Source organism: Girardinichthys multiradiatus, chromosome Y, assembly GCF_021462225.1.
Source record: "Girardinichthys multiradiatus isolate DD_20200921_A chromosome Y, DD_fGirMul_XY1, whole genome shotgun sequence".
Taxonomy (NCBI): domain Eukaryota; kingdom Metazoa; phylum Chordata; class Actinopteri; order Cyprinodontiformes; family Goodeidae; genus Girardinichthys; species Girardinichthys multiradiatus.
This window is the reverse complement of record NC_061818.1, coordinates 38,059,284-38,085,353: the sequence shown is the minus strand read 5'-3', so window position 1 is coordinate 38,085,353 and position 26,070 is coordinate 38,059,284. Positions and strand designations below refer to the sequence as shown.

General features: G+C 42.6%; 2 protein-coding genes across 3 annotated transcripts in view; one reads left to right on the top strand and one right to left on the bottom strand.

The window, feature by feature from the left end:
* The first annotated feature begins 688 nt into the window (after positions 1–688).
* On the top strand, positions 689–16,280 carry LOC124863869 (polycomb protein suz12-B-like). 2 transcript variants are annotated; one of them, XM_047358400.1, is made up of 16 exons: positions 689–1,382; positions 4,360–4,406; positions 4,502–4,566; positions 8,054–8,122; positions 8,196–8,245; positions 8,352–8,437; positions 8,516–8,762; positions 9,073–9,175; positions 9,300–9,405; positions 10,343–10,517; positions 10,612–10,697; positions 10,777–10,920; positions 11,144–11,301; positions 11,387–11,588; positions 12,983–13,062; positions 14,445–16,280. In XM_047358400.1, exons 1-16 carry the CDS (start codon positions 1,217–1,219, stop codon positions 14,797–14,799), a joined length of 2,139 nt encoding a protein of 712 aa, XP_047214356.1. In that variant the 5' UTR covers positions 689–1,216; the 3' UTR covers positions 14,800–16,280. The 2 variants fall into 2 exon arrangements, with proteins under 2 accessions (XP_047214356.1, XP_047214355.1); XM_047358399.1 differs by having other exon boundaries at positions 10,609–10,697.
* Positions 16,281–17,139: 859 nt separating this feature from the next.
* The window catches only part of LOC124863870 (cytokine receptor-like factor 3), a 21,855-nt gene continuing 12,924 nt past the window's right edge, over positions 17,140–26,070 (bottom strand). Inside the window, exons 3-9 of the mRNA XM_047358401.1 lie at positions 22,463–22,670; positions 22,240–22,327; positions 21,965–22,142; positions 21,485–21,713; positions 20,625–20,763; positions 20,424–20,536; positions 17,140–20,190 (exon numbers count right to left, since the gene is read on the bottom strand). Of these exons, the coding sequence (XP_047214357.1) occupies positions 19,925–20,190; positions 20,424–20,536; positions 20,625–20,763; positions 21,485–21,713; positions 21,965–22,142; positions 22,240–22,327; positions 22,463–22,670 (1,221 nt within the window). The 3' untranslated portion in view covers positions 17,140–19,924. The remainder of the gene's footprint in view (positions 20,191–20,423; positions 20,537–20,624; positions 20,764–21,484; positions 21,714–21,964; positions 22,143–22,239; positions 22,328–22,462; positions 22,671–26,070) is intronic.

The following is a 26,070-nucleotide window of genomic DNA, read 5'->3' as shown; positions in this document are numbered from 1 at the left end:
GACGAGACACCAGAACCGAAAATGCAGACGAGCTGAAGGCTGCTATTAAAGCAAGGGCATTCTCAATACATCAGCAGTGCCACAGGCTGAATACCTTCTTGTTACACCATGTTGATGCAGTAGTTGTATGCAAATGTAAAAGATGTCCTGATATTACAAACCTTTTTTTTTTTTTTTTACCATTGGTCCCCTAGTGCTTGTGCACCTTTTCTACCACGTTTCCTTCCACTTATGTCACCATTAATATGCTGGAAGGAGCTCTCTGTGATCAGCTTTTCATACTTTTTCTACTTGAGCCAGCTGTCAGTGGCGGTGTAATGGGAAACTGTCAAGTCAGCTGTGTGCCCCGTGTTTGTGTAGGCCATAACATCACAGTTCTGTATTATATATATATATATATATATATATATATAATTTTTTGGTGGTGTTATGTGATATTCAAATTTTCTAAGACACAAAATTTTGTGAGTTCATTAGTTGTAAGCCATAATTGTAAAAGAAAAAGTAACAGAGATAAACACCTAAAATCTATCTCTCTGTGAGCATTGCTAGTCTAGAATGAAGGTGCTATTTTTTTTTTTAAGATTAACTTGTATTTTTTTCAAATCACATTAATCAAAGACAATTTGCAGTTGAATTTAAATTTCAACTGAGTTTATTGTGAAAATATTGACCGGATATGATCGGGGCTAATTCGGGGCTCCTTCTTTAAACCCAACTTGCTAACAGTCACTCGGCGACAATGATATGCATTTTCCGTTAATTATTTGCCTTAAACCGATTGTGGTGCTGCCGGTTTAGGTTTTTTTTCCGTTTCTCCGTGTGGCCGTGGGGTTATTTTACCGTCCTTCAGGGTGTAAACCCGGTGTCGGGGCGATGCTAACCGGTTAGCCCGGGGTTTCCGCCTCAGCTCGCCGGAGGCTGTTCTGTTCCGCGCATTCTTCGACCTGCTAACCGCTAAAACAGGGTTATTAATAAAAAACGGAACTCTGTCGCTCAAATGCAATAAGTTAGAAATTTAGTTACATATCTTTAAAATGAGGACTTGATGGGTGTTTATAGTTAGCGATTGGTTTTCGACCATCGCTGCCTCTTTTGTTTTGACAAAGGAAGAAGAGCAGCTGAATTTCTTCATTTATTTATTTCTTTCCCACTACACCCTACGTCAGGTGGGGGAGCCAGCTTCACTGCTATTCTGCTCTAGCTTTTGACCTCCATGGCTCCGCAAAAGCAGAGCTCCTCAGGTGGAGGCCAACACCATGTGGGTCTCGGTCCTGGAGGAAAAACCAACGGGTTGTACCAGCCGCCCTCCGCTGCAGCCAAGAAGCCCAACATGCAGCTGATTCAGGCCGACCACGAGTTGTTCCTGCAGGCCTTCGAGAGTGAGTCCCTACTGTCACCGAGCTGCATGTGTAGAGATGCACGTCTTGAGGGCTTAATTTAACATAACAGGATGTTTCACAGTGGCCATGCAGTTGTAGAGATGAGGGGAGCAGTTAGACTGTCGTCTGCAACCACTGTCAAAGCTTTGCTCCTTGATTTTCATCTACCACTAATTCCCATGTGTTAAATCCTTGTTATTAAATCATTGACGTAAGCATCTGATCCAGAGCTTCAGATTCAGGGCGTAAGTCAACGGCTATTTCACAGTTTGCATCATGTAGACTCATTAAAACCCAGGTTATGATCTGCAAATAGGTGATCATATTTGTGAAAACACAAAAATTGTGATTTCCATAAAATAGCTTTGTCGTTTTTGGCTACAGTAGTTTCAGATCAGTCCCTGGAAGGGTTAAAAATGGACAGAGTTCTAAAAGTTATTTAAAATCATTACATCGTATAAGTATGATTTATTATTTGTGAAAACTTTATTGTATTTGTAAAAATAAAAGTAAACACTATGGTGATTTTCTTAGTTTTCTGTTTAGGCAAGACTAGATGGGAACCAAACTGAAAACCAGCATACCTAGACTGGTCAAAGCTAAATGAAATTATTCTTCAATCAATAAATCTTATTTTAGACACAGTTTTTGATCTGTGAAAACTTTATTCTGTTTGTAAAAACAGGACAAAGCTGGATTTTAGTCACTCAGTCGTTTTTTGTGCCACTTAGGCCACAATAAACAGGATCCACTTTAAAACCACCTAGACTGGTTAAAATTGGACATGATTTTTTTTTAACTTTACATTTAATAAATAACTACCTTATTTTGTCTGATCTCACAACAAAAACTATTAGCAAATTTATATTCCAAAGATATTAATTTGATTCAAACCTACAATACCTTTAATTGAATTCTGACATTTAATCTGTATAAAAATGTGACTTATCTGAATAAATGAACAGTAATTGGTGCAGCATCATGTAAAATAACTTGAGTACAACGGCATGCAAAGCCAATCTTTTATGTCTTAAAATAAAATTGTGGTTCATTGACCTCAAATTATTTTATGTAGGTCCAGCTTATAACAGATACTGGTACTTTAGCAGAGAAAACTGGTCAAACTGTTATTCAGTTTTACAGAATCCAACCCGGACAAAATTGTATTAAAACCAGCCCAGTTCTGCCAATGCAATCCAAAGTAATAGATTCAGATCCATTTGCGAACAGTGAAGTTCTTCCTGATTAGAATACACTCCATCATTTATCAGTGATTGGTAACTCATCCGTCCACACAGAAACCAACCAGTGAAGACCGTTTATTTTAGGGACAGCTCCTAAACGCATGTGAAACACTTCCCCTGTACTAAATGCAGGGTTTCCAAATGTAGTCAGTGCTTCTGATGCAAGCAAAGTTGTGTTGCATCATCGTCAATATGTTATTATCTGCATCAGACTCTGCTCGACGAAATGTTTATGAGGTTAGATGGCCACTGGAGGATCAGAAAGCTGTGTTTCCTGCTTGTGATCTGCTGCTGTCTTTGCTTTTGTAGTGTTTTACTACATTTGACTTGTTCCACAACCCCGTCTTGATTTTATAGCCTTAACGTCCCTTACTACCCTTTCCAAGATGGACCAGAGGTATGGCAGAAGCGGGTCAGCTTCTGTTCCCCTGTCCCTGACGCTTGCAGAACACCAGTACGGGCTACTGTTGAACAATTGCCTAAAACAGAGTTTGCGCTTTTGAAACAGGATTTTTCCGGATCAGGGTCGCGTCAGAAACATGCAGAACTGTTCTACCAGTCTACATCTGACCAGTTTAGGTATCGTCAAGAAACTCACATTCTCGAGTCTCACAAATTGGAAGTTTTGGAGATGGCAAACTGAGTTTTAATGAGTTTTTAATTTCAGAATAATCCTGTCTGGGTTTCACTAGTTTAGGTGTTTTGGATTTAGAGCTGGAGTTGATCTAATGTAATCCAGATTGAAACAGCCTGGAGTACAGCTCTGTCTTCAGAGTTTATGGCCTAAATTCACATCGACAGGTTGTTTGGTTGCTTTTCCTTAAATGTCTGGATGCTTCCCGAAGAGCGTAGCTTTTTTGTTTCCTTTCAGTTTATTTGCTTCATTCATTCTTCTTATTTAAACATGACCTTCATGTCTGTGCTGGACCATGGTGATCTGCTTCATTACCTTGGAGTGTTGAGGTTCTTCTCAAACCTTAAAGGTTTTACTCATCGTTGTTTATTATGCTCGGGTTGGAGGCCTTCTTCATCTTTAAGGCAGTTCTCGCTCTGCTTCCATCATCCGTACTGGCCCACATCACCCAGAGACACGTTGGAAGCTCTCATCTTTGGCTTGTTCCTACGGTCTGCTCTTAGGGTCCGTACTGAACTGGTGCTGCCTCTGCTTGAACAAAACTCCTTAAATCTGCAGGAGTTTATCTTGGGCATGTTTACGTCTCTTCTTAAACACTTTGCAGCGCCCACATTGGACTGCAGGTGCTTTTGCTAATGCTTCTTTCTTCTTAGATGTTTCTGCTACTTTTAGTCTCGATGCATTATCAGCGTTTATGGTTGGAATGTCTTGATTGTTACATGTCAAATGTTTTATAAGCTGTGATGCTGCTGCCTGTCCTGGCCGGGACGCTCATCTTCGATCTCAATAAGTCCTCTCCTGGTTAAATAAAGGTTAAAAAGTCATAAAGTACAAGTTTATTGCTGGCAAAATGTGCAAAATATGAAGCAGCTGGATCACAAAGCTAAGCTTTCATATGTTTTCATGTTAGAGGTCAAACAGCTGAGAGAAGACCTAATAATAAAGTAGAACATGTTTCATATTTTAAATCTAATTGCTGTGTTCTCTGATTGTTTTTAAGCTTTTAACTTTAATCCATGAAGTTTTCTCCAGATTTGATTTTATCCACATGATGCAGAGTTCATAATGTGTTGATGACCTAAGCTTGTTTTATTTGCAGAGCCAACACAAATCTACAGGTTCCTCCGCACAAGAAACTTGATAGCTGTGAGTGTTGCATTTCCTTGCAAAGAGCGACTGAATTAACTGGAGTGGTAGAGATAAAGATTATTGACACTTCTCTTCTCCTTGTTGCTTTTCAGCCTATATTCCTGCACCGAACGCTCACTTATATGTCGCACAGAAATTCGAGGACCAACACCAAAAGGTAAGATGTTTGCAAATTGAAACCTGTTGTTTTTGCCTCTTAGAAAGCAGGTCAACTGTTACCGTGAGTGAAAGTAGACCGACATGACGGCTGCTGTAGGTGGAGGGGGCCGGTTAGATCAGTTAGGAGACGGAGCGTTTTTCAGTTGGGGCTGCTTTGCATATGGAGTCAGAAGCTGCACAAAAGAATGAAGATCGTGCTGATACACGTGGGGCTGCTTGTGGTTTGGTGCACCGAAAAGGTGTGAGGTTACAGATGGCGGAGCGTAGGGATGTAGGGGTGCGGCTCACCAAGGGTTTTTTGGGGGGTTTAAAGTGTGGGGAAGCGTCTTCGAATAAACTTAGAAGGTGTAAAAAATGTGGCCTAGTAAAGCTGTATTTTTTGAAATGACTGGTTAGAGTGAGATGGTAAAATAAGTCATCTGAAGCTTGTTTGTTGATGATGTCAGAGGTTAACATATTCAGCTAAATAATGGTGCAGTACTCAAATATTAGTTGTTCTTTCACTCGCTGAAAACGTCTGTATTTCATTCATAAAAGAAAGAAAAGTGATTCAGAAATCTGAAATATCCTCCAGAAAGGAGCTTCCTGAGCCAACCCTCCATGGCATCTATTACTCACAGGTCGGACTCCTGTAAGGAAATCCAAATGAATTTAATATGTGATACAGGTATGTTGATGCTGGGTAACATCTGAAAGTTGCAGGGCACCGGCCCTCACAGACTGGAGTTTGACATCTGTGCTTTAATCGGTCTCTCCAGAGGTTTTCTGGAAGCAGGTTTTTGGTGTCCCAAAATGAGAACCAAAATACACGGAAGCCTTGAGTTACCATTCTTGTCCTTGCCTGCGACTCTGGGATGGTCTCCATGAGGACTTCTAAGTGGCTTCTGGCCGTATCGACCATTGCCCTTCTCATGCTTTTGTAGTTTTGATTGTTTTCTAACCAACTTTTTCAGGTGTGAACGATTTCAAACTATTTTCTAGAATCTGCTCATGTCTGCTGTAAGGAATGGGGTAAAACAGCCCCAATAAATAATATCTACCAGCAGGACATCATTTTGGATTTCAGTAGAGAATATCCTCTCTCATTATTCATAAAGATGTACTGGCCCAAATGGGGACCAGAACCACAATTTATAGAAATTAGATGTTTAATAAGATCTTCAAGAAATAATCTAAAAGAAGCTTATAAATATGAGATTTGGACATTTTAATATTTGTCGCTCATATTCCTTAATTTACATGGCAAAAGATGACGGGTTTTCGGGCTGAAGTGTGTGTGAAAAGGACTGTGGAGCGGTAAACAGTGTGTCTTGTTGAATTAAGGTGGAAGGTTTGATCCAGATGGCCTCAGTTCAGTTTCTGTTTCTGCTGCACAGCAGAGACGAGACGAGTAGATTTAATCTAGTTCTATTCAGGTCAGGAAATAGATTTTCTTTAATCACAAACAACAAACAAGGCACAGCAATTACTCATCTAAAGATCTGACCTCAGACGATTTGACTTTAAATAATACCCAGGAGACTGGATGTAGAGGCAAAAAACATCATCATTTTACTCTGGAAATCGAATTTATTTCCATTTTTAGGAAAACTGAGCATTACTAGAAAGAGTTCAGCTTGAAACGGCAGCAGAGGTTGAGGTATTCTCTGTTTTTAGGCTGTCCAGCATGAATAAAGCCTTTTTATTCTGGAAGGTTGGGTCCATTTGAAGGCTGTTTTGAGGCTCTGCAGAGGCCCACAGCTGCTTCTAGTTACTCTGGCTTCTTCCTGGAGTTTCTGCTCGGGTTAAAGCTGGACGGTTTTATGTGAGGCCGCTGGAGAAGGGGTCCAAACTGAGTAAATCAAACGTGCAGAATATTTGAGCCAGACGTGACTGCTCCACTTGTTTAAGTTTAGCACACAAAGCAGCCGTTTGAAACCGACCAAATTAACAAAATACTTTAGGTCCTAACATCATTGATGTTTAAGCAAGTTTCTCATCATTTTCTCTCTGAAACACTCAGCAGTCCAACTGCAGTAAAAAGGCTGAGTTCATATTGAATCTACTAAATTCACATATGCTATAATGTTTATCGATTTATCGGACATTTTTTGTTAATTCAAACTAACAGGTAAAGTTTAAAAAGTGAAAAACAGCGATACAGATTAGCATTGGATAAATAAAATCCATTTATTGTCCTAAAATAATTCGGGAAAAGGAGACGGCGTTTCTCCAGGATCTTCTTGGGTCATTGTGATGAATTATTAAAAATATAAAAACACGTAAAACAAGATGAGTAATGTAAAATATGTGATGTTAGTAGCAGCTCGGCATGTTGAGGCAGAACAACCGTGTAACAGTCTGCTGGATTTGTTTATCTGATGGCAGCAGTCCATGAAGTTCACGTAGATGGGTTGGAGGCGTTTCTGATGAAGATCAGCAGTCTGTTCCTGCAGGAACAGGGACACTCTGATGACCTTCTCATCTCCCCTCACCTTCCTCTGCAGGGCTGTCTTCTCTACCTCATCGTTGTCTTGGACAGTTAATCCCCAGATTGTTCAAAGTGCAGCGGGTTTAGATCTCTGATCGTTTTTCTGATGGGAAGAGAGGCTGACATCTCTGAAAGGATAATAAAACAATGTAAAAAGATCAACTCTGTTTTTATTTTCATTTTTTATTTTAAAACATGGTTTATTGATCATTATATCTATCTCAATAGCTGTATTCTTTGAGGTTGGAAGGCCTCTTTGCCATCACCCTAATCTGTAGCTACTTCCACAGATTCAGTTTAAAGATTGAATTAATTGAGATGTAGTTTGAATCTAGAACCGAGACAAGAAATACTAAAACGATAAAATATGTAGATAACCATGAAAGCATCCTGATGGAAACCAGCTGCCCCAGTAAACATCAGAACTTTGGGATATTTTCGGACTTTTAACCTCAGAGTTACTTAAAATGGTTTCATTGAGGATTTGCTGATAAGACTTAAATTGTTACCGTAACAATAACTCTTGCTTGTTTTTGCCATTGTTGTCTGTCGGTCTTGTCCAGTAAGGCGTGTGCTGCCTTGATCTCAGTGGGTCTTTAATCTGGTGCAATATATGTGTGTGTGTGTGTGTGTGTGTGTGTGTGTGTTCCTGTCTTGGCATCACAGTGAGAACCATTTTCCCGATTTCACCATCAAATTGAGGACCGTTTGTACCAAAGTGAGGACATTTTGCTGGTCCTCACGACCTATTTTGCTAACGGTTAGGTTTAGGACTAAGGTGTGAATTGACTTTAGGTTAAGGTTAGGGTTAGGTAAGCACTGGTAATGGTTAGGTTTAGGGTTATTGTCAGGGTTAGGGCATAGAAAGGGTCATACATTGAGCTGGATTATGATGCAGCGCTACCACTTTAGGAAAGAGAAGCCACACTAAGGACAGTTTGTTGTTGAACTAAATCTTGAACAAGTTAACTGTTTAATCTGTTGAATGATCTCTCATGTTTGTCTGTATTTACAGGAAAACCTCCAAGGTAGACAATCTGCTGTTCAAAGTGGAAAAGATGAGAGGAGAACAGGAGACTCTCAGGTAAATGCTCCTCCGATGGCACAAAACTCAACCCTCATCCTGCATTTTAAAACACAGTTTTTCGTCCCTGCAGCTTGGCCTCTAATCTGCAGCTCACCTTTACCGGCTTCTTTCATAAAGCTGGTGAGTTGGTCTCTCTCACGCGTCTTCCAGTGGCTGATATGATGCATTTTCTTCCTGTTTACCTCAGCGTGGCTTACAAAAGGTGGTGTTGTCTTGTTGTGATCAGGAAAACCGTCTCAGGATAGTGAGAATGAGCAGATCTCAGTTTCTCTGGAGGTCCTGTTGGTGAAAGTCTGCCACAAGAAGAGGAAGGTTTGTGTTCAGGTACAGGATGATGCTTGTAGATCTACTTCCAGGTTTAGCTGAGGTTTCCTCCTTTTGTTTTTTTAGGATGTCAGCTGTCCGGTGAAACAGGTCCCAACAGGGAAGAAGCAGGTCCCTCTGAACCCAGACACAAGTGCTGGAGTCCAGGTCAAATTGGGCTCCCTCCCCACCCTACTGGTCCCCAGCAGCGAGTTTGAACCCAGCAACTCACACATGGTCAAGTCTTACTCCTTGCTCTTCAGAGTATCGAGGTCTGGATGCTCTAGAGGACAGATCAACGGGTTGACCAACGGAGAGAACCACCACAGCAGAGGTGAGCAGAGCAGATATCTTCTACATCTTTAGAGCTTTGGATGTTTTTCTTCAGCATTTGAGTATTTTTCTCTTCCATTTACTTTTTTAAAGATTAATCCAGTTTATTGTATAGTTTAGGCAGTTACAGCGAAATCCATCTAGATCTTTTTGACTTTTTTAAATAAAAACATTTGAGATTTGACTTGAATTCAGCTTCAGTTTATATGTTTGAGAAAGTGTTTAAAGCAAAGCAAGAGTTTGAGCTTCAGTGACATGTCTTATCTCCACATTTTGAAATGATGTAGAAGTTCGCCTTGTTTCTGGTTCAGATTTTTCAGACGAATCCGTCAACAGGAAGAGGAGGAGCTCCTCTCTTCGGGAGGAGGGAGAAATCATGTTTGTGGCTCAGATGACTGTCTTTGATAAAAACAGGTGAAACTCGCTCGCAGCTTCCGACTCAGACAAGCCTCACCTTCTGAAGCAGAAAAGCAATGCTGTGGTCTCTGTGACGCAGAAACCAGAGGTGAGAAGCTGTAACTCTGATGTTTGTGTGCAGGCGCCTGCAGCTGCTTGACGGGGAGTACGAGGTGTCCATGCAGGAGATGGAGGAGAGTCCTGTCAAGAAGAAGAGGGCGACCTGGGAGACCATCCTGGATGGGAAGGTATCTGCAGGATATATGCATATAAAATTATCAAATTTTAAAGTAAAAAAATTCTAATTAAAGGGAATATATCATAATTTTCATGAGGAACTTTTAAAAGAAATGTCTGAGTGCAGTAGCTTGGAGACCTAACAAACCGGCACTCCACAGATGAAATATAAGCTGTTTTTGGAGGGTCCAGTATGTCTGTAAATTATCGAATCACTGCTTGTATTAAAACTAATTCAAAACAATCAGATTTCTAGAAGCAATCACTGAATGTTTATTGCCCTTGCTTAGGACTCCAGTTCTCACTGTTGTGTAAGTCTCACTTTTTTCCAGATTATTGGTCCAGATTTTACTTGAGAGGTTTTAGCTGTGCTGCATTAATGTAGATGCCAAAACGTTATGACAAGGACACCATCAGTCACACCATTCCAACTCTATCAGGCGGTTAGTTTTCTCACAACAGATAGAGACAGTCTGGAGGTCTGGCCCTTAAAGCTGATGCTACCTTTGGTGGGTGGAAGGGAAGTTACAGCACTGAGACAGCCACTGCATTTGGCTCAGACACGGTGGAAAAAAAACAAATGAAAGTTGAAGCTCCTTATCTTAGCTAAACAAGCAGGAGGATCAGTTGTTGATTTAATTCAACCTGCAGACATCAGATATTTGTACTGACAGAAGACGTTATAGAAAGTGACGGGTTTTAACAGATGCTGTGTCATCATCCGTAAGTGGAAGTGCATGGTTTTATGGGTGGCATTTCCAAGGGCTCTTTGTGTCAGAAAAGTTTGTTTAAAAATGTGCTTTTTAAAAACAAGGAGACTTCGATTGTGGTTTATTGTGATTTCATTTTTGTAGGGTTTCCAGCTCTAAAATAACACTCAGTTACAGTAACATGAGTTGTAGTAGTAGTAGTAAGAAGTAGTAACACTGTTTCTCTGTCGCTCTGCAGCGTTTGCCTCCATTAGAAAGTTTCTCTCAGGGTCCGACCCTGCAGTTCACCCTACGATGGACCAGCGACCCCTCTGTTTGCTCCACAGCTCCGGTGGCCAAACCTCTGGCCACTCGCAACTCTGATACCAACCAAGACACCCGACCGAGCACACAGAGAGCCACACACACCCAGGGTGAGGAAACCAAATGCTGAGTTTCAACTTTAATCCACCCTTCAGAGGTGAACTGGCTGCAGGATGATGCTGTTTGTCCTCTTACTTCCAGCAGTTAAAGAATCCATGAATGCTGACGTTCAAACCAGGAGAGAACAAATCTCAGTTGAGCCTCGACAGAAGCTACGAATCTTCTATCAGGTCAGAGGCTCGCCTAGATGTGCACCTGATGGCGTCTCTCGGACTCTACTCTCAAGCCTCATGTTCTTTGCTTCTGTAGTTCCAGTACAACAACAACACGCGGCAGCAGACGGAGGCCAGAGATGACCTCCACTGCCCCTGGTGCACGCTGAACTGCAGGAAGCTGTACAGTCTGCTGAAGCACCTCAAGCTATCGCACTCCCGCTTCATCTTCAACTACGTGGTGAGAAATCCAGAACGAGCTTTAACATGTAGACGTCTCTTTCTGGTTTAAACCCGAGGCATCACAGCTGAAAAATTGATCTTGGATCAGTAGGCCAAAATAAATGTGATTGTTTTATTTTTCCACAGTCGAGTATCTCTATATCCTGATCACCTTTCTTTTTACCCTAAACCATCTCAGCTGACAAACGTTCTGAATCACTCGTATCTCTGTGGCTTTCCAGCCTCATCCTAAAGGAGCGAAGATCGAGGTCTCCATCAACAACTGTTACGACGGCTCGTACGCAGGGAACCCTCAGGACATCCACAACCAGCCCGGCTTTGCTTTCAGCAGAAACGGTCCCGTCAAGAGGACCGCGGTCACCCACGTCCTGGTGTGCAGGTAACCGCCCACTTCCCTTCACCTGTGTCCGTTTATTTACACCCTGCTGGGGTCACGGTTCACCTGCTACCTTTCAACCGTGCAGACCCAAGAGGACGAAGCCAAGTCTGTCCGAGTTTCTGGAGCTGGAGGACAGCGACCGGGAGCAGCATCAGAGGACCTACATCAGCGGACACAACCGGCTGTACTTCCACAGCGACAGCTGCATGCCGATGAGAGCTCAGGAGATGGAGGTGGACAGCGAGGACGAGAGGGACCCTGACTGGCTCAAAGAGAAGACGGTGAAGGTGGGTTGCACCTTGGAGCAGAATCTGGTCATTGGGCTCAGTATGTCTGCAACACGGGCCCAGTTTTCTTCAGTGGTCTAAACCAGAGGTTCCTAAAGTTTTCCAACTGTGATCCCCAAAATAACAGTGCCAGACAATGGCGACCTTCTAAAAATACATATAATTTTTACGCTCTCTTTTAATTCATAAAATATAGAGTGATGTAATTATGTTTTTTTATTTCATTTTATTTGTAAATTTTTGTGACATTAGATTATTTGATTTCATCAAAAGTAATTTAATAATTTAATGGGATCTTTAATGATACATTTCTTTATTTCATGATAAATTAATGTATTTAATTTGTCCTTTTTGGCCCTCCATACACCTCAGCTGCCACATCACGATGATTCTGAAAATCACTTGGTGTCTCGCGACCCCCCGGGGGGTCATGACCCCCACTTTGTGAACCCCTGGTCTAAACTGCTGCCAAATTTCCTGAAAAGAGTTGATTTAAAGTCGGAGCAGGAGGAGTTTCAGGAGGAGAACCTGAATTATTTTCACCTTAGCAGGATCAACGTGTAGATAACTGATCAGAGTCTCACCCCAAACTATTTTAATCCTGTTAGCAGAGAAAAACAGATGGGTCTCCTGTATGTGGTTTCTCTTCCCCTGTGAACAGTTTGGTTTCTGTTGACTGTGTTCTAACGTTTCCAGATTGGCGTGACAAGAATCATGCCAGAACGAGCGACTCAGCGTGGACGTATCTGCTGCTGGTCTGTTGACGTCAGATTAAACCCCAGGATTCCACCGGCTGTGTTTCTTATTGATAAAACGGCCTCTGAGGTCAGAGGAGTTATGGATTCAGGATGAAAGATAAAAAGGGAAATAGCTGGAAAATTATTGGGAAGATTGAAGGAATTAGTTTTCGCAGTAATGTGTGATCAGGCTGCTCGTTTTAAAGTCCTGGTGCTGGTGGAGTCCTGGGGTTACAGCCGGTTCAAATGTGACCCAGTGTGGCTTCTGTTGATTTCAATTGCTGTCTTTATTTTTTTTAATCCCATAAACTGAAACTGAGAAATTTAATCTCAGCTCCCCGAGTTCACAAGAGGTTTTGTGTCCTTTTAAACTGTCCCAGATTGAAATGTCGTCGGAATGAGCAGATTATTTGTTTGATTTGATTCCTCCATGGCATCTAACAGCCAATCAGAGACGTGTCCGACCAATCCGAACGTCTTTCATTGGCTCAGAGAAGTTTATTATGTTTTTCGTATCAACTCTCTTAAGCCTTCACAACTCGGATCAAATTTAATCTTTCAGAACAAAATAAAATCTTTACAGGAATAAAAATAAATACATTTCTCTGCATTTAATCTGAAACTGTATATCGTCTGACAGTCTGCTCCTCCTTGCAGCAAATCGAGGAGTTCACCGACGTCAACGAGGGCGAGAAGGAGATCATGAAGCTGTGGAACCTTCACGTCATGAAGCACGGGTGCGTACTCTGTTCTGCTGCTTCTTATTTTCTGAATACTTGGAGTTGATCTCAGTTTGATGACTTCTGTTTCCTCACCAGCATTTTTAAAACTGACCTCAGGTTTCAAGTTCGGTGTTCTGAGCACTTTAGCCTCGTGACACGGTGCTCCACCATGCTGGACAATCCACAGATCATCACCAAACTGTGACTGGATTGAAGGAAGATGTTGATCTCAGGGTGTTTCACTGTTTGCATCACACAGGTGTCTTTTAAATTTTTGGGGAAAGAGGATGTGTGTGCAGATGTACTCACACTTGCTGTCAATTTTGGAGCAAGCTCTGCACTGGTGGCAACAGACACTTGGGTTCCTGTATTCAGGTGGAGACTCTCCTGGAGCTAGCTGGTTGGGAAGGTCTATTAAAAGTCGTCAGTATTGTGGAAAATAATGATTGTGTGAAGAATAATCTGCTCTTTGGTGAGAAGCTGAAACTGATGGTGTTTGCAGACATGATTCGTTTGGTTGGGACCTTTTATTCATCAGTAGGTTTACAGGAAACATCTTGGAAACGAACCGGTGACTGGAGCGTTGAGGACTGTAGCTTCTGAACATGGTGCGCCTGGTCTACCATTGAGCCTCCCGCCCCTGGATCATCACTTTTCCAACAGTTTTCACTCTTGTTCACGTGAGAGCATCGATAAATAACTGGATGTCCCAGTTGTAGTGAGCGTCTGTTTAATCATCGCTGCGTTTAATTTTTAGACCTCGATTTAACAAATTTCCAGCCGGATATACTTGAGATCAATTTTTTATTATGAAAATAGGCCTTTGCAGGTGCATGCGTGGGTTCTCACCGGGTACTCCGGCTTCCTCCCACAGTCCAAAAACATGACTGTTAGGTTAATTGGTGTCTCTAAATTGCCCTTAGGGGTGAATGAATGTGTACATGGTTGTTTGTCCTGTGTTGCTCTGTGTTGCTCTGCGATGGACTAGAGACCTGTCCAGGGTGAACCCCGCCTCTCGCCCAGGATTAGATAGGCACCAGCTCCCCTGTGACCCACTATGGAATAGGCGGTATAGAAGATGAATGAATCAATGAATGAAATAAATACCAGAAATGATCTGTATCCTACATGCCAGACCTGAAGCTTCTTCACTGCAGCTGAACCTCCCATCTTGAAGTTCTTGACCTCCAGTAATCTCAGAGGCCATTTTGATGCAGAGAGGAAGCACCTTTCTTTGGAGGTGACCCTGACCCTCGCTAATAAGAGACAACGATGTTTACAGCAGATCTGTTCCTCTTACAGCAGTTAGCCTGCAGACTTGATTGATTTCGGCTGGATTCTGTACTGTAACGGTTTTTAATCTTTGCACGTTTTTCATTTGTTTGTTTTCCTTCCAGTTTTATCGCTGACAACCAGATGAATGAGGCCTGCCTGCTGTTCACCGAGCACAACGCCGCCGTCATCCTGGAGCGCAACCTGTGCCGCAACCTCCTGCTGCACCTGATCAGCATGCACGACTTCAACCTGATCACCACGCTGACCATTGACCGCGCTGTGGCCCGGCTCCGCCTCCTCCAGAGCTATGCGGCGAAGAGCTACAAAGGCCAGGAGCAGGAGGACGATGAAGAAGAGGAGGAAGACTGGGAGACGGCCGTGGAGTCCCAGCCAGAGCCGGATCCCGATCCTGACCCCGATGCGGCTGATTTTAAGCCCTGCAGTGAGGAGAGCCAAAACAATCAGGAACAGCAGTGAGAGCAGGACAAGGAGACGGGCAAACTCGAAGCAGCAGAACCCTAAACTGGACCCACAGGCCGTACAGTCAAAGGCCTGAATCTGTAAAAACAAGAACAGATTTAATACCCAAAAAGTTCCCAGCAGGGATCATGTTTGTCGATTCATGGAAGTCAGTTTTCTGTTTTCATGACCTGTTAATGAGACTCGAGGCTCCAGATCTTCAGGAATTTGATTGACTTGTTTTTAGGGTTTTAACTCTGCAATTCAAAGGTGCTACCATTTTCCAGGGGTGAAAATGCAACAAATTCAGCCTGAATATCTGCTTTCTTCTATCAAACTTTAATCAGAAATGATAAAGTTTGGACTTTTCTGCTGTTTTATTTCACTCGCTTTGATTTTTTTCAGTCCACAGTTCAGGGATCAAACATAGGAAGAAGAGGAGTGGCTTTCAGGCTCGATGTCAGTCAACAGCTTCTCCAAGCAAAAGTCCGTCAATTTTTCAAATGTCGGAAACGTAAACCTTTCATTTCCTGCCGTACATTTCGGCAAAGCGATCCTGGAGGTGTCAGCCTTAGACACAGCTTAAAACTCCTCATGTATGTTCCACGTCTTGGTTAATTTATCCAGATTCCCTGACTCTGCTGAGCAATTCTGGTTCTGAATGTTGTGGTTCTTTAAGGCAGAAAAACAGAAGCCGATCCTGGACAAGCTGAACCTGCAGAAACAGCAGGTTCCTGGTTTTATTACTGGTGCTAAAACGATTTTATTCCTCAGAGGCGACCTCTCGAACGTCACAGCGTCATCTACTGCCAGATCTTCTCTTTTTAAGAACATCTTTTCCACTGAAGCCGGTTTATAGTTGAAACCCGTTGGTTTGCCTGCGGCTTCCTCCAATCTGTGTGGATAAAACGAGGTGCTGTTTCTGCCTCTGGATGTTTGTACATAAAACTGTAGGTTAAAACGATTAGCTTTCGCTTTTTTTTTCTTCCTGTAATTAGTTTGGGGACAACATGGAGCATCATGCAGCAGGTTTTAGTTTCAGCCACTGGACCAAAGGGGATTCACTCGCTGCAGGTTTCTCTGCTCGTTTCACTTCTCCCATTTTGCTTTTTTGTTGTTTCTTTTCTTTTTAAAAGACTTGGGCAGCATCCAGAACCTCTTCCGCCTTTAGACGACCCGAAGAGCACAGTCCGGACGCTGATTCTGCCTTACACTTCTGCTCCATCCGAACAGTTGTCTGCAGAACCAGCTCCCACATGTGGATAGAACCGGTGCTGGTGCAGAGAGGCTCCACAGCTGCCTCCTGAGTTTTGGCTTTAAACGAGTCTGACGGGATCGTTTTGTTTCTTCACAACACCAGCAGCATTTTGCACAAGATGGGAGGAGCCATGTCAAATAATAATGATGGTCTTAAATAATGCTGTAAAAAAAACCAGCTTGACAACGTAAACTGTTAAGTCAAAATGGTTTTGTAATAAAGTAATAATGTGAAAAATGTCTATTTGGGTTTTCTAGTCTTTCCGCCTGGACATTGTTGGATGCAACCAAACCTTTAAGAAACGCCATTTTAAAGAACAATCCGTCTCTTTCAGATTAAATCCCTGCTTTTCAGTTAAACCTATTTAAATTAGCAGGCGGATGGAACATTGTCCAACAGAACCTTCCTATTTTGTTGTAGTTCTTCTACTTCACCATTAATGGTGGCAGAGAGGAGGCAGGATATGGGGAAAAAATACCAGTTTTTTTCAGATGAGTGAAATTTATGGAAGACATAGATGCATCTCCCATAAATTAGAATATAATTTAAAAGTTCATTTATTTCAGCGATTCTATTCAGAGAACTTGGACTCCAGCTGCAGTCCACACCAATCTCCCCCAAACTTTTCATAAAAGGCTGGAGTTATCCCTGTTTGTCTTTCTTCTGCTATGACACTTTGTCCTTCCACTAAACTTCCTATCAATATCCTTGCACATTGCAACAGAAAGCTTTTTTTTTCTTTTTACCAATGACTGTTTTGTGCCTTCCCCTCCTTGTATGGGGTGTTGGTGAATTTGCTGCGTTAGCTGTAGCATAATATTAAAAGATTTTGAGAAATTTGGGGGTTTTATTAGCTGTCAGCCATCATGATCAGAAGTAACTGAAGTAAATGGAACGATGTAATGCTGCCTTTAATGAATACAGGTTTTACTCGTTGAATCACTGAAATGTTTGATCTAATCCAGATGTCACATATATTCCACGTTTCAATTTAACTTTTGTTTGCATGAAATGAGAAATTTATTCTAAGCATAATGTCGACATCAAAGTTAGTTCATTTAATAAAGTGATTCAATCAGCACACAGAAGAACAGCAGGAAGAGTGTTTTCTTCGTCAGGAGGAAGACTTTATTTAACCAACAGTGGTGTGAACACGAATTCAATGGACAGTTTTGACCAGCAGATGTCACTGTTTTATCCCTCTTCCAATAGAGAAGGACAGGCTTTTTCTTCTGAGGTTCTGTTGGTTGATTTCAGGTCATTTGTACCATCAACTGAACCCGTATCCGGCTCCAATTGTCATCCAAGAGAATGAAGAAAATGTCCACAGATAAATTAGGCAACTGGAAAAAGTCTGTAGTGAACAAAGCCCACGTTTCTTTCGACAATGATACCTTCCTATGGTTTCTGCATCAGTCCCAGATGCGTGCAGGATCTTCTGATCTGCATCCTTATTTATACTGCTGCATGTGAGTAAAACTACACAAAAAATACACCACTCTTTTCTATGACCTAAAGTTTTACAGACTTCCTAAAGTTACAAAAAAAAAAACAGGTTTAAGATTCACCTGAAGACAGGATTATTATTTTTTTAAACGTTGAGGTTCTAACAAAACCAGTCAAAGTTGAAGCAGACTGAAAGGAAAAAATTCAAATGTAGGTGAATGAGCTAAAGCAGAGGTTATAAAACCAACCTGCTGCTTTCTTCTCATCAGAGACGTGAATACTGTCAGGATTGTCACTGCAGGAAGCTTTGTTACTTTAATGGCCACTATAAAAACATGACCAGAAGTTATCAAAGTTTATAACTTATGGATGTTTTTTGGTTTTAAGAATATTACAGATTTATTCTGAGAGGATCAAAGAGATATGTCTGTTGTAGACAAATTAAAACAATGTAAGAAGTCAAGTTTAAACATCAAAGATAATACAAAACATTTTTGATTTTAAACTCCATGCTACAATAAAAAAAGCAAGTGACATTTTATTATAATTGTTTTTGGCTTAAAGAAAACAGGTGAACGAGCTGAACAGACTGAAGCAAACAAGTCTATTTGTTCGTCTCGATTTCTTCAAAGCACCTCTTTCTTCTGCCCGAGGAAACGAGGGAGATGCTTTGAGACATTTCAAAAATAACGTTTCTAAAAGCAGACTGTTCAGTAATAAAAACAGCATGGTCTGGCATTTCCTTTTTAGCATGAAACTGCTGCATTTAGGTAGCAAAGAGTGAGTGTAATATTCACAGCGAGCAAAAATACTTGCAAGTTTAATTTTTGTGTTCCTCCTCCCAAACTGTGAAACTGTTTCTATGGCAAAACTAAGACATTGCATAGATTTATAGACTTAAAAGAAAGTCTGCAACATCCATAGAGACGACGGCAAAGTTGTAAACAACAATCCACTCTGTGAGAAGGCCCTGAAGTCGTTAGCTTTCAGTCCTCTGAAGGCTAACGAGGTGCAGAGTCTGGACTCATCAGGATGGACCTCATTTCCTCACAGAAAATCAGCACATTTAACATGTACAAATAAATGAAGCTTAAAGACGCACTCAATTCTAGATTTTTGTTTGATCAAATCTGAGATACCTCATCGTCCCAACAGAAAAAGCTACATGATGATAGCTTCTCTTACAAGAGAAATGACCTCTTCATCTGCTGTTTTTTCATATGCTAAATAAAATGCTAAAATGTGTAAACCAACTTTGTAATAAGATGCTGGAATAAAACAGGCAAGGAACCCATGGAGTTACTGGAAAAATATTCCTTAAGATGAGGCCAGACATATCAGGACAAATCTCATTTTCTTTCCTGAGGATAAAGAATAAAAAGAATATTTCTTAATCCAGATTTTCATGTATAATTAAATCTGAAATCCCTCAGGATTCCATATTAGGCCCACTATGACACCCCTCTGAAAGAGCCAGATTAGTTGACTCAATGACGACAAGTTTGGCCAGCTGTTTCATGTGTTCTTACTACAACGGAGATGTTGAAAGCTAAAGAAAATAATCAACTTTGTAAGAAGGTTCTGGAACTTAACGAAAGAAGACCACGTGAACAATGTCACAAAATAAAATCTTAAACTTCATAAAGAGTCCAGATTTATCTGGATAAACCTTTCTGCCTCCGTGAGAACCACAAAACAACTGGGGCTGAAGGGGGAATAAAATTCCACTTATTTTTGCTCCATTTAACTATGGGATCCCTCAGGGTTCAATATTAGGCCCACTATGATTCGAGTCAGACTAGCTATCTTGCAAATGTAACAGATGATCTTAAATTGAATTTTTAGCTAAATTCCAATATATAAATCACACTTTTTCCCAAATTAATCCTTTTGTTTTGTCAGGTTACATAATCATGGTTTTGTTTTTAACCCGGTTAAGATTAAAAGTGAATAAAATCTCCACAGTTTATTGTGGATAGGTTAATAGTTGTTTTTGTTCCCTGAACAGTAAAATAGACATAATTATGACTGCTAAAACCCATCACAGTGTTTGTATGTGTAGAATTGGATATATTTCTGAGCTGAGATTATTTTGACCCTGTAACTAAAAACGTACAGCTTGAGACATGGTCTGTGTAACAGGATCATTAAAACTCATCTAGAAATGTGTTTAAACTGCTGCTACAGCAAAACCTTTGATCAAATTTTATATGTTCAATCAAGTAAGTAGCAGATTTTCTAAGGAGAAACAGTGCTCTCCATGTGAAACATTACAGCAACGTCTATCTTAGCGGTCCAGGATGACTGCGGCTTTAGGCTGCGTGATGTCATGATGGTAACAGTCAAGAGAGAAATATTCCAAGTTTTTCCTGTAAACACTTTGTTGGAAGAGAAACAGCAGTGTAACAGGTAACTGTGCTGAGCTGACGGTTCATCTGCCTAAAACACGAGCACTTTCCAGCCGGAGTGGACGAAGGAGCAGCCGAAGAAGAGGCAGTCCACTGCCTGGTCCACCAGCCAGTCAAAGACCACCTCCCGGTTCCCGGAGCCGATGGTGACCCTCAGCTTGAAGTGGCCGCCCTCACTCAGGTTGTTGTTGCTGATGGGGAGCAGGTTGACCACCTCCATGTCAAAGGTCACAGCGGAGCCCATGGTGATGGCTGGAAGCTGATTGGTCATCTCTTTACCGTTGACGAAAACAGCGCCTGGGAAGGGGAGGGGGTCATCAACATGCAGCAGTGAGGAATCCTGCAGTTTGAGTCCATTATGGGGTTTTCCACAGTAGGAACTCTGTAACTGCTGCAAGTTTTTGCAATTAAATGTTACGACAAACAGCAATAAAGCTTTAATAACGAGTCAATAATAACATTCCTTGACAATGATCTGCCCTGCCGCTTTTTTTTGTATTTAACTCGGAGTAAATGTAAAATCAGCCGACCGTTGGTGGAGATGCAGACTGCTTGGTCTCTCTGCAGCGACTCCTCCCCACTCTGAGTGTCGATGCACACCCCCAGGCTGTCCAGCCGATCAAACTGACCAGCTGCAGAGATCCTGCAAACAAGCACAAGCTGATTATAGAACAGCCACTTTCCAAACCTGTTTGAGTCCAGAAGTATGATGCGTGTGTGTCTGAGCATACTTAAAGGTCAGCGTCTGACCACAGAAGTAGGTGGGGGCGTTGGAATAAAGGACGGTGCAGCGGCTCTGAGAGGAGTCGTTGCGCAGGGCGATGTTTTTCCTGCTGCTGAGGATGTAGCCCTCAGTCCCTGAACGCCACTCTGCAGGAAAACAAAAACAGTGAACATGCTGCTGAAACAGCTGCAACCTGGGTCTCTGAAGGAGCACTGCGATATTCAACACTCAGGTGTTACTTGAAGGTCCAGTAATGTCAGATTGGTTCCAGTACATCCTGCAGCCCTATGAGGCTGCCTCATGTTTATTTCCCTAATAGCACAGGCTAGCGATGAAACAGAATACCGTCAGCCTGGATCCGTTTGGATCTTCTGCCGACTAAGCTTCCCAACTGTTCTCCTGTAGCCCAGGGCTCCAATAACTACAAATGCCAATGTGAAAGCGTCGAATCTAACATATCATTATTCAATGTGTTTCTGAAACTCCCCCATTTCTGCCATGATTTTCAGTTTGCTGAAAGAAGCCCTCATGCATCAATACATGCAGCTGGATCAAGAATATTTTGGTAGCGATTCGTATGGTACAGGCTGCACAGGAGTAGTGGTTACCTCAGGTATGTATTGGTTTTAAACTGCCTGATTTTGTTCTACTGAGAATCACAAAAAAGAAACCAAAGATGTTTTTATCCAGATTTCCATGTTTAACAGACCTGCAGAACATACTGAGCAGCTAACTTTACAGACCTTCATCCTCTCACCATTTTGGATCTGATACTAACAAAATGTTCTTCACTGTTTCCTGTACAAGGTTTTCCTAAGCTATGAGCTATAAATCCTAAACCAGGTTGGATTTAAAGGCTCCGCCTACCGTGTGGAGCCAGAGTGGTGTATCCCGTCTGTGGGATGCTCCAGGGACTCCACTCGGTGCGACCCTCTCCACGGGCGCAGACCCGAAACAAGTAATCTGTGTGAGGGTCCAGGTGGAGAACCAAGAACTCACAATCCCGACCGATGTAGGCATCCTCGTATTGGCTCCCCCCGCTGCCCGACCGCCGGTACTGCAGCCGGTAATCAGCAGCAGCAAAGTCCTCATCCACCTATAATTAAAGATAGTTACTGCCTAATTTAAATTGCATGAAGGAATTAAAATTTGGAAGTACTGGAACAGGAAACATCAGGGAATAAATACAGTTATACTTTAAAGGTTTTTCTTTTCACCAAACTGCACACAACTTCATTCCCTCATAAACAATCAGGACAAAAACGGTAATCCCTGGAAAGTTTTGACAAAAGTTCCTTCATATTCCCATAAAAACAAATCCCAGTTTCTATCGTTTCCCATGCTGACCTTGCACCAGCGGACCAAGATGCTGCCCGGCCTCTCTTGCAGCTCCTCTATCTGGACGGGTGGATGTGAAGAGACGGAGCCATGGCGGGATACTCTGTCCCTGAGTAGACTGAGAATGGAGTCGTCAAGTTGGGCTGACACACACGGGACGTCCACCAAAGCTGGAACCTCAGGAAGACTGGAAAACATCCAAAAATCAGCTTTTAAAAGCGCTGAACTAACATGAGCTGATGCGTGGAGTAATGCTGCAGTGATGCATCGTGTTTCTGTGCTACCTGTCCAATTGGATGTGCATGGCTTTCTTTGTAAAGCTGCCCAGTTTGTCTTCCTTCTCTCCAAGACCACAACGCAGAGCAGCTTCTCCTGCAGACAAATGAAGAGACTTTCTTGAACCCTAATGTCCCACCTAAACTGCTCTTTTGAAGGAATTTGAATAAACATAAAATATCTTGCTGCAGGTAATTTGAGGTTTGCAGATGAGCGTGTGAAACAGCCCACCTTCTCTCAGCAGCTCGTCAGCCTGTCCCACGCCGTGCTCGATGAGGCTCTGACAGTCGTCCAGAGGTTTGATGCTGTCGGCCTCGATGACGTCGACCTCGGCAAGCAGGCCGGCCAGCCGCTCCGACAACAACCGACTCGCTGCCGTCTGCAGCTCTGTGAAGTGCCTCTTGAGGGCCTCGCGGGCCTGCCCTGAGCTGCCTCGTATCTGAGGAAGAGCAAAGAGGGTGACATAAGGAGGAGCTTATCAATGCTTTACAGTTTTTTGAGTTTATCGCCAGAAAGAACATCAAATATTGTTGCCATTTCTGATCAGGCGAGGACTGCAGCTGGACTTGAAGCATTGAGAAGAAAACTATCAAAAGACCAACATGTCTGAGCTTGCTGTCTTCATCAGGCTCCATGAATGTCCCACCACATTGTTTCAACCAGTTTGAGGTCGGGACTTTGACTAAGCCACTGCAAAATTTTTAGTCTTCTCTTTTTCAGCCATTCTGTTGTAGATTTGCAGCACTGTTGCCTTGCAGCAAGAAGGTCCTGGATTCAATTCCCAGCCTGGGGTCTTTCTGCATGGAGTTTGCATGTTCTCCCCGTGCATGCGTGGGTTCTCACCGGGTTCTCTGGCTTCCTCCCACAGTCCAAAGACATTCCTGTTAGGTTAATTGGTCTCTCTAAATTGACCTTAGGTGTATGAATGAGTGTGTGTGTGGTTGTTTGTGTGTTGACCTGTGATGGACTGGCGACCTGTCCAGGGTGTACCCCGCCTCTCGCCCATAGACTGCTGGAGATAGGCACCAGCTTCCCCGTGACCCACTATGGCAGAAGCGGTAGAAAATGACTGACTGACAAAAAAATGAGACGTACGAAATCGGTGGCCTTTATACATCCCAATTTACAGCTAATTGGGCGCAGCTGCAAGTGGTGCCGGAACCAGCCGGTCCCCGCCCATAAATACATCTGCAAAGTAGCATAAATAACTGGAAGGCACCCAACACGTGTCCAAATAACCATGGCAACGGTGCTGTGGCAGTCAAAGAACCGGTTCCACCATGAGGGACATTTGTGGGGAATTGCAGCAAACCAACAACTACTTGAATGACATCAGTGACTCAAAGATGACTGAAAAAAACGTTTGTTGGTTTCACACAAATATGACCTAGAAGCCGCCATCACGCATGGAGCCTGACTGAGGTTTGTTCCCAACACAACTATTATAATCAGAATAATTATAATTATTATTATAGTATAAAGGAATCATGAGTTGAGGAGGCCATTGCTGCATTAGTGAGACCAATCTGCACATCACCAATAAGTTGAACATATATTGACTTAAAATGCTTTCTATTCACTAAAGCAAACTGACTTCCAGATGGGGCCCTTATGGCAGAATAACATGCATGTTCTGCTCCTTAGAGAACAGACTGCTGAGCATTTCCTTCTACAGGTGACAAAAACAGAGAAAGCTTTATAGTTTACATGCGATTGAGGTTGTTTCCATCATTTTTGTGCATATGTCTTCTTTGTACATGAGGCGCCTGGTCCTGTAGCTCCGAATCATCATTCCTCCACCTCTGTGCTTTACAGTTGATATGCTGGGTTTGGGTTTTTACTCTGTTCTCATCCGTCTTGAGGACATTGCTGCAGGAGTTATGCCCCCCAAACCTTTCATTTGCCCCGTCTATTCCTTATTGCCCTGTCATGAACTTTAACCTTCAACCTGCTGACACCTGTAATGTCTGAGATGGAGCTCGTGGTTTTTTGTCATTTCTCTGAGCATTGCACGATCAATCCTTGCAGTAATTTTCCTTGGGAGATCAGCAGCTGCCTTAAATGTTTTCCACTCATAAAATAATTATTCTCTCAGTCGGATGATGGAGTTCAGATCTGGGAACGTGATTATAACTCGTCCCAGGTTGGCAGGCAGCTACAGTTGCTTCTCTCAGGTCATGACAAGTTTCTGCTTTTCTAGAGGAGCTCATACTGGTTCTGATTAATCAGCAGAACCTGGCTGCTACTTTCTTTAATCATTGGGAAGCACCAGGCTACGTGTTTATTTGTACAGAGAGCCGACAAGTGAGATTACCATCCACCTGTGATCACATCAGCCTGGAGCCGTGTCCGTGCTCAACTACACTTACTGGCAAAAACAGAGGCTGAGTTACACCGGCCTATGTCAAGCACCTCGACAGGAAGTTCACTGAAGTGTAAGCCATGTTACAGTTCCTCTTATTCACACACACACACCAAGGTTGGAGGGATTTCACAATGAGTGTGCAGAGAGATAGGAAGCAGAGGGCTGACTGACAGCTGCAGCACTGATAAAACATGGAGGCCGTGCCTGTGAGAGTGGAAACACACACTCCTCTCTCTGCAAGCGAGTGCCGAGCATCCCCAGCATGTTTTCCACAGCTCTTCCTGCAGACTATCAGCGCCGCACAGACGTCAAATGATCAATATTATGTGGGTGTGTGAAATAACAACCAGGTCCAACAAGGGCGAGCCGACATCGGACAACCCAGGAATAGTTTTCCCAAACGTTGGGACTCCTCCTCCTGAGATGCAGCATTGATAACATTGTCTGGGATCTCAAACATCCTGCTATCTCCTGCTTGCTCCTACTCTCACTGAGCTCTGTGTTTCCTGGAGTCCTGCTATCTGGTAGTGAGCCATCTCTTGCTGGGAGTCATGGGAAGGAAAACCATCCAAGATGATGTACGTTGGGACAGCTGGGACTGGGCAGGGGTTGGTGGATTCAGACACATAAAACTCCACATGATCTGGATCGTATGAATCATTTGACATCTGGTTGGGTTTTATCTTCTCCCTCAGACATGTCCTCACATGGTATTAAAACCTGTATTTAGCTAATTTTTCCACAAACAAACAGAACAGCAGCAGAAACTTGTGACTGTAGGTTTTGGTGGTGGGAGTATTCTAACATTGCTAATAAACCAATTCAACCGAGACATCACCTAAACAGCTTCAAGAATTAGATGATTTTTCCTACATTATGATCTGTTCTAATCTTTTGTTACCAATAATATCCGCCAGCAAGCATCTCAACAGACGTTCCACTCTGGGGTTCTGTCCCAGACTGGCACGACTTGGACGAGGACAGTTTCTGCTGGGTCTGATTCAGACTGAATGAGAAAACGCCTCCATCATCTCCATCGGTACAGAAACTCAAAATCAGATTCATACCAGCGCAATCTTCTTCTCAATCAGTCTGGAGGAGCTGAAGCTGAGCATCATGAGTGATCGCAGGATGGAGCCAGAGATCGATACAGATCTGCAGTAGTTTCACAGATTGCTGCCAGCTGTCAGTCAGCTGTATATGACTGACCCTGTTCATTAAACAAAAAGGTGGCTCTCTAGAAATGTTTCGGGCAGCAAAACTAAAACAAGGCTGCAAATGGCCTGGCTACTAGAGGAGAGTCAAAGTCATTTCTAAGACAACTTGAAACAAATGTTGGCAACAGGTTTAACGGTCTATAAATACTGCAGAAGAACCAAGAAATGTGTTCTCTCTCTGAGGCATGCAGGCAGAAACATGACCTCCTTCTGTTCTTGCAGGCCGGGTTTGCGGTTCTTGACACTCGATAATGGGC

What these genes read in the sequence shown, in the direction of transcription:
- LOC124863869 (XM_047358399.1), top strand. Translation starts at nt 1,217, where the DNA reads ATGGCTCCGCAAAAGCAGAGCTCCTCAGGTGGAGGCCAACACCATGTG. An exon ending in GTTCCTGCAGGCCTTCGAGA is followed by an intron (nt 1,383 to 4,359) that starts GTGAGTCCCTAC and finishes TTTTATTTGCAG; the next exon opens with AGCCAACACAAATCTACAGG. An exon ending in TCGAGGACCAACACCAAAAG is followed by an intron (nt 4,567 to 8,053) that starts GTAAGATGTTTG and finishes CTGTATTTACAG; the next exon opens with GAAAACCTCCAAGGTAGACA.